The sequence below is a fragment of the Geospiza fortis genome, unplaced genomic scaffold, assembly GCF_000277835.1.
Source record: "Geospiza fortis unplaced genomic scaffold, GeoFor_1.0 scaffold254, whole genome shotgun sequence".
Classification (NCBI taxonomy): Eukaryota; Metazoa; Chordata; class Aves; order Passeriformes; family Thraupidae; genus Geospiza; species Geospiza fortis.
Window position 1 is genome coordinate 1 of NW_005054441.1, and position 7907 is coordinate 7907.

Sequence of the window (7907 nt, forward strand, 5' to 3'; positions counted from 1 at the left end):
GGGAAGCGCTGGGCAGCCCTCGGTGTCCTGGACCCCCAGCCCTGCTGCCAGAGCGGGGACGCCTGGTACTTCAGGGTGGGCTTCACCTTCGAGCACAGCCAGCTGCAGTTGGCAGCCAAGGTAAGGAGGAAATCGGGGTGAGAGGTCTGGGTGGTCAGAGGGAGCCAGGAGATCCAGGAGTGTTGGTTTTTCCACGGAACATGACACTGGGGCCACTTCCCCTTTCTGCAGCCACTTCTGCATTGCTGGATGACACAGTGGTGCTGGCAGGGGCTGGATGATGAGGGTGACACTTCCCCTGGGGCCAAGGGACACGTCAAAAATGGCCCTGCTGGGGGACATGTCCTGCCAACTCAGCCAGAGGAGAGGCTGGAGCAGAGCTGGCTGCCCAGGAGAGCCGGATGAGAGCCCAGCCCATGTGGGGGCTGCACCACCCTCATGTCCCAGCTCTGGCTCCATTCCTGGGGGGTTCAGAGAGTGCAGGGGGACCCCAGCACCACGTGTGGGTCACAGCAGGGCTGGTGGCCCTGAGCTGGCAGGGTGGCCCAGCCCAGGACAAGGCTCTGTCCTTGCACAGCTGGCCCTGTCCTGTGTGTCCCCCCTGCAGGTCCCCCAGCCGTGCTGCTCCAGCCTGGGCGTGCAGAGCTCCCTGGGCACACACTGCAGCATCCAGCGCCTGCTCGGCCGCTTCACCGACCGCTTCCCTCGGGAGCTGGTGCTCCCAGGAATCCCTGGAGCGCAGAGCCAGGGCCCTTCCAGAGAGGAGCCAGCCTGTCCTGCCCCCCAGCCCGTCCTGCAGGTGCTCCTTTGTGCCGAGGTTCCCCAGCAGACCCTGGCAGAGTTTGTGAAGGGCTCCCACGCTTTGCACAGGAGCAGCCCCGGGCACTACGAACGCCTGGGCTGCCTCCTGCTGCTGCAGCTCTGCATGGGGCTGGAGCACCTCCAGGGGCAGAACGTGGTCCAGGGGGACCTGTGCCCTGAGAACCTGCTGTTGGTGCAGTGCCCATGTCCCCCCCAGAGGCAGAAGGAGCTGCTGGGACTGTCCCTTCCACGGCTGCTCATCAGCAGCTTCTTCAAGGTGCAGGAGAAGCAGAGACCTTGTTCCAGCAGCCAGGAACTGGACTGGAGCCAGGCTTTTGCTGCACCCTCCCCTCCAACAGCAGCTGAGCTGAACTTGGGCAGGCTGATCTATCAGATCTTGCACGTGGAGATCTCCCTGGAGGACATTTTGGACTTCAGAAGCAAAAGGCTCCCCGAAATCCCCTTGCTGTCCATCTACTCAGCAGGACTGAAGCGCTTGGCCTCGCTGCTGCTGCACAGGGATCCTTACCAGAGGGTGTCCATCCTGCAGGCCAGGGCCATCCTGCAGGTGCTGCTCTGGGGGCCACGCCAGGAGCTCTTTGCCAGTAGCAGGAAGAGCCTGGAGCTGCTCCAGAGCTGGCTGCAAGTCAAGAGGGCTCTGCTGCTCCTGAGGTTTGCAGAGAACTCAGCTGGGGCTGGGGTCAGCCCCGGCCTGGAGGAGTGGCTGTGCTGCCAGTACTTCCAGGGGATCACTGAACACACCCTTTACCAGGTCACCCAGGTTCTCTATGCTCCCTGAACAACCTCCAGTAGAGCCCACCCAAAGGTCTCCTCAAAGCTCACGAGGGCCTGGCCAAACCTGTCCCTGCCCATGGCAGGGGAATTGAAACTAAATTATTTTGAGGGTCCTTTCAGCCCAAATCATTCCACGATTCTGTGAAATCCACCAGTTCCTGAGAAATCGCAGCAGGTCTTCACTGGAAAAGCTCTACAAACCCAAACCCATGGATGATGAAGTGTGTAAAACCACAGGGTTTATACCCTCAAATAATTTTTGCTTGCTACTCTAAGTCTGGTTTATCAGAACACCTGAGGAAAGGCAGCTGGATGGGAGTCCCAAGCACCAATTTAGTGGCTGATAATACCAAATAAAGTTTATGGAGTTCAGACTTTGAACAAAACCCCCTCAGAGCCTTTATTGCAGCCACCAGGTTTTTGCTGTTTTAAATTACAATCAAAGCCACCCATCACAGCTCACCCTTCTCAGCAGAGGAGAAACACAGCTCCTTCAGCCTGTGCTTCCCAGAGACAAATTGTGACACAGTGACTAATAAAAATGACATTTTAAAGGGAAAAATACAGCCTCAATAAAACCTGGAGCCAAGCCTCTCAAGCACTGGTCCTTTATGTGCTTCTCTGCCAGCATTACACACTGCAGGGATGGATCCAGAGGGAAACACAAAGCCAAACTGCTCTGGACGGTGGTGATTACCCAGAACAGCCTCCATGGGCTCTGGTGAACAGCTCAGGTGAGTTCATGGGCACCAAGGCAAGGCTGTGGCATCTGCTTCTTGCTGTGAAACACTCGGCAGCACATGGGACCTGGACCCAGTCCCCAAATCCACACAGATGTCAAGGGCCCAGCAGGGTGAAGATCATTTAAATTATTCCTCAGCAATTATTGATCCACTCACAGCCATCTAGGCTGGGTATCAGGAGAAATTCCTTTGATGAAAGAGTGATCAGGCATCAGCACAGGCTGCCCAGGGCAGTGCTGGAGTCACCATCCCTGGGAGTGTTCCAAGTGTGGATGTGGCACTTGGGGACATGGCTTAGTGCAGATGGGGTAATGGTCAGACTCAGTGGTCTTAGGAGGCTTTTCCAACCTAAACAATTCCATGATTCAGTGACTCCATTGCCTGACAGCAGCAGGGCTGTGCACACAGTGGGACAGAACCTCCCCACAGCTGCTGTGCCCGTGGATGTGGCAGTGGCTCCCCAGGCTGTCACCAGAGCCTGGGGCATGGCTGGAGTGGGGAGGATTCCTCCTAGGAGTCCCTGAGCTCCAAAAAACCAAAAATAAACCAGAGCTGGGACCCTGCAGGGAGTCCCTGAGCTCCAAAAAACCAAAAATAAACCAGAGCTGGGACCCTGCAGAGAGCAGCTCAGTCCCAGCCCCGTGGTTGGTTTGCTCCCACCTGGAGCAGCACCCAAATCCCCCAGTGCAGCCTCTCCCTGCCCAGGCTGGACCCCACCAAGCCTGGCACAGAAATGGGGCTCAGATCTCATTCCAGGTGTCCCGGGAGAGCCCAGCCCTGCTGTCCCTGGGTCTCCTGCAGTATTTGCCGCGGCTACCAGAGGGCAGTAAAGGCCGTGGCACGGCTCCTCATCCCGGGGAGACAAAGCCAAACTCCTTCCGAGGCTCCTGCCCAGCCCCCCAGTTCTGGTTTGCAGCGTGGGTGACCCCCTCCCCTTCTGCCAGGAGCATCCAAAGTCAGCAAAACATCCCACGGAGGCAGGACCAGGCACATTCCACACTCCTGTCCCTGTGGAGAGCAGAACATGGCACAGGTACCACACCGCAGAGGAAAACGGATTTTTCCAGATAACCACAGCAGAAGTTCAGCCCTGTGCCAGCCTGGTGAGCAAAACAAGGACACCCTCCCCTGGTCCTGCCACAACCATGAAATCCTGGAATATCCTGAGTGCAAAGGGACCCTCAGGGATGATCAGTGCAGCCCCTGTCCCTGCACAGACACCCCAACAACCCCACCCTGAGCACCCCTGAGAGCTCCTGGAGCTCTGGCAGCCTTGGCACCATTCCCTGGGGAGCCTGGGCAGTGCCCAGCAGCCTCGGGGGGCAGAACCTTGCCCTGAGCTCCATGCCAAACCTCTCCCAGCCCAGCTTTGGGCAGTTTCCCACTGTCACTGGCCTTCCAAAAATCCCTCCAGGACCAGCACAATTGTAGGACCACGAGAGAACTGGGAAGAGCCAATTTTAAACAGCACACTTTGCAGCACAGCACTGCTCACACACCCCAGGTTACTCTGTGCTGCATCTCCAAGGAGTTTCAGGGAATATTTCAGTGTATTCCATGGCTTCCCAGCACTGCTGAGCCCAGGGATTGGCTGTGGGGGAAACTTTAGGGCCTCACTCACCCATTTCACAGCACTCAGAGACTTCTACTCACACCCAGCAGAGCCTGGTGAAATAAACCCATGCCAGGGATTCCCTGCCCCAAGGTTTTATAGAGGAAAGATTCATCAGCTCTAAACGAGCCTGCAAGTACTGAAAAACATGGAAATACCACACTTTAAAGCTCAGCCCCTTTGGAGACTTATTGAACTTCAGTTCAAGGTTTGTTAATTCCAGCATCACAAGGAGCCCCTCTCCCCCTCTGCCCACCACCCTGAACACCAAGGGGTGTCTGTGGAGCCCCAGCACAGCCCCCTCCTCACCCTTCAACCCCCGCAAGAATCTCGTCCAGCCTCAGGGACACCACTGAGCTGCAGGAGTGCCACAAACCTTCCCAGCTCGCAGCCAGAATTCCTGGAGTCACCTGCACACACTGGAAAGGCTGCACTGTTTACAAGAACACTAAAATTCCAGGTATTTAAGTTGTATATTTGGTGTTTAAAGCAGCCATGGGTTGAGCTGATCACGTTCCACTTGAGACTTCCCAACCAAATCAAACCCTGAATATCCTACAGAACACTGGCAGAGCAGGCAAGCACTGCTCCTATTTAGCACACCTGCTAATTACGCACTAAAACTAGAGTTTTCCAGGATTTCTGGATTATTCCAAGCCCTGTCAGAGCACACCCATGAGTTCCAGTCAAGCAAAGAACAAGCAAAGCCTTTCCACACCTGCAACTTTAATGGTTGGGGCAGTTCCAGAGCCACCTCTTCAAGAGTGCAAGTCTTTAAACAGCTTAAAACCAGCAATAAAAAGTAAAATATAAATTTTTATTTAGAATTAAAGCAAATACTTCAGTATCACAAACACAATATTAAACTTCAAGAAATATACTGCTAAATTTGGAGGGAGCATTTATTTTTGCACAACCACGACATGCGCACAAAATCCAGAGAAAGATGTGGAGTCTGAAATTTTCAACATCTCACCACCAAAGCAGCTGGGTCACACAAGGTTTTCGTACAAGAGTTAAGATAGACTGGAATAAGATGTTGACAAAATTTCTACAGAATCATCTTTTATAGACAACAAGAAAGCTCTAAAGAGGCAAACATTGCAATCTAGTCTTCTTCTGCTGAGTCTCTCTCAAACGTGTAGGCCATGAAGCAAGCATCTGGTCTCTTGGGGACAAGGGGATGCCCTGGTCTCACAATCTCAAAGCCCAAAAAGCTGAAAGTACGGAGCAGTGCAGCTAGAAAATAAAGCAGGAGACAGGTTTCACCCATGGGATACTGAAAACAAACCCTTAAATTTCCACCAGAAGGCATTTTGTGTCTCTGGAGGCGCAGGGAACACCCACCTCTGTCATCTCTGTTCTTGTGGAAACAGATGAACACGTGCTCAACTCGGAGCTGTTCTTCAGCAAACTCGAGAAGAACTGCAAAACTGCAAGAGAAACACCAGGGGTTCAGTGCCCAGGGAATGTCCTGGGATGGGAGGGACCCACAGGGACCATCCAGGAAAACCCCTGGCCCTGCACAGGCACCCCAACAAACCCCACCCTGATTGTCTGAACAATCCCAGAGCTCTGGCAGCCAAGTGCTTCTTCAGAGAGAGTTTCAAGGCCCTGAGAGCCAATCCACACAGGAATTCCTAGGGAAGAGGCACAGGTTGGAGCCTCACAACACCAGATCCCTGAGTTCCAGGCAGAACTCAAGGGCAGAACTCCTCAGTGGCACAGAAAAAGCTGAAGGAGCTGCAGTGACAGACTCAAACAGCCTGGAAATCTCAGTGCCTAAACCAGCCTGAAATCCCAGACTGATTCTTCCTGCAGCCCTGAAACCAGGCTCACAGAAGAGCCTCAAAACCCAAAATTAAACTTTAAAATTACAAAGAGCAAAGTGTTGTCCCAACCCCCTCAGAGGTCTGATGTTAACCCACAGCCAAGATTTCCCTGACCCACCTGTCCTTGCTCCCCTCAGGCAGAGCACCACTGGGAATTTCAATGTAGAGGTTGTTGTTGTTCAGCACTGCTCTCCAACTGATGTGTTTGGCATCTGTAAGCCTTGACTGGACATTGAGAATTCTTGTCCTGTTGTTAGGTGTTAGTTCTTCTGTGACATTCAGCCGATTATCCTGCAGCAGGGACAAGAGCAGAGTGATTTTCCTGCTCATTTTCAGAGGAAGGATTGAAGCAGGGAATGTTATCAAGCTCACCACGAGCTGTTTGCACCTCGTACTCACCGAATAAAATAAATTAGCTGAAAGATTGTGATCCCTCTGACTATTCCCTCGCCCACCTGGGATCTTCAGGGGTGGGTGAGGGACATCAGGAGCACCACCGAGGCCCCGGACCCAGGTTACTACAGCAATTGAAGGGAACCCTGGAACTGCAAAGGGAACACGGTTACACAGGCTTGGACAAAGCCCTGGGACCTGCAGGATTTAAAGAGTGTTAAAAACCCCAAACCTAGGCCAAAGGACTCCTCCCACTGCAAGTGAGAAGACAAAGGAAGCTCCACACCAGGGACAGTGCCCAGGGAGCTGCCACTGCAGTATTTTGAGTCAAGACTCACTTGGAGGTGAAAAATGCTCAGGCTGAGTGAGCCAGGTATGTTTCTGTGCCAGGACAGGCCTGATGTGAGCTCAGCAGAAGAACATTCCTGCAGGAATGTGCTGGTTTTTGCTCTCCTTGTACTGATCCCAGCAAGGCAGGGATCACTTTTTTCCCTGGGATATTCCCCACCAGACCTTCCCAGGCAATTCCAGGGAATCATCTCCACCTCCAGAATTTTCTGTATGAGCTGAGGCCACACCTGAACCTCTGCAAAACCTCTTCCCACTGAACTCCCCAGAGCGATCCCACAGCGCTCAGCACCCGAAGAGAAAAACATTGTATTTTTGATGGTGCGAGGAATATTTTTAAGTTTCTCCCCATCCTTTTCAAGGCTGTTTCACTCCTCCCGTGGCAGAGCAGCGCTGGCCCCTCCCTCTGCACCATCCTTCACCCGCAGGCTCCACTCTTGAGTTGCGTCATCTCAGCAGATGCAGCAATCGAGGCCCTTGGGGGAATTTTCACAATCGTCCTGTCTCCGGGTGCCAGCAGCAGCCACTGCAGCCATTTGCAAATCCGAATAAACAGCTACAAAATAATCCACCATTTTGCACCCGAGCTGCGGGGTTTGGACTGGTTTGGGGTTTTTTTAATTTCTTTTTTGGGGTTTTTTTTTTTTTTGGTTGTTTTTTTTTTTTTAACGGGCTTGAAACTTGGGATGAATAATCCGTATTAGAAAGGCTGGGAATAGGCAGAGAGGTTAAATATTATGTGCTGGAAGGTAAATTATATTTATATTTTAATATGAAGCAAGCGTAACAACCGCGAAGTTTTATTAAAAATACAAAATCTGCGCTAAGTGAATGCGTTATTTTAATTAAATGAGTATCCAACCCATTATTTTAAGCTCTTTGAAAGAGACGTTTTTCTTTAATACCAACATTGTTTATTTTTATCTGAGAATGACTGTAAGCTATACATTTTTAATTTCCCTTACAAATAAACCTTTAAAAACCTTTTCCAAAGGTGTGCTGTGGCAATCTTCAATAATTTCACCTTTCTGCCCCAAAAAGGTGGCGCAGAACGAAGGTTTGCAACCATAAATATATTTTAGTGATGTTTACGTGCTCTTAGGGAGAAAAAAAACGATCTTTAGCTCGCAGTTAAATATAAAAACAGTTAAAGAATTCTTTCCACAGTCCACACACGAGGTGGAAAGGGCAGATCGATGTCCTGAGCATCCACCGCTCCACACCAGCCACCTTAATTCAGGTATTTTCTTTCTTCACAGCACCTGTGGGGGGTGTTTTAATCTTTCGGTTGAGTTTTTAACCAACAGCTCTCGTAACACTCTTACCCTCGATTCGTTTTGCGGAGTATCCACGGTTACATAAGGGGATAACAGCCTTCAATCC

The 7907-nt window shown here is 51.9% G+C and overlaps 1 protein-coding gene across 1 annotated transcript in view; it reads right to left on the reverse strand.

The window, feature by feature from the left end:
* Positions 1-4660: 4660 nt before the first annotated feature.
* OAZ1 (ornithine decarboxylase antizyme 1) overlaps positions 4661-7907 on the reverse strand; it is a 4118-nt gene continuing 871 nt past the window's right edge. Inside the window, 5 exon segments of the mRNA XM_031062194.1 lie at positions 4661-5190; positions 5299-5384; positions 5902-6074; positions 6183-6269; positions 6271-6328. Coding sequence (XP_030918054.1) covers positions 5060-5190; positions 5299-5384; positions 5902-6074; positions 6183-6269; positions 6271-6328 — 535 coding nt within the window. The 3' untranslated portion in view covers positions 4661-5059.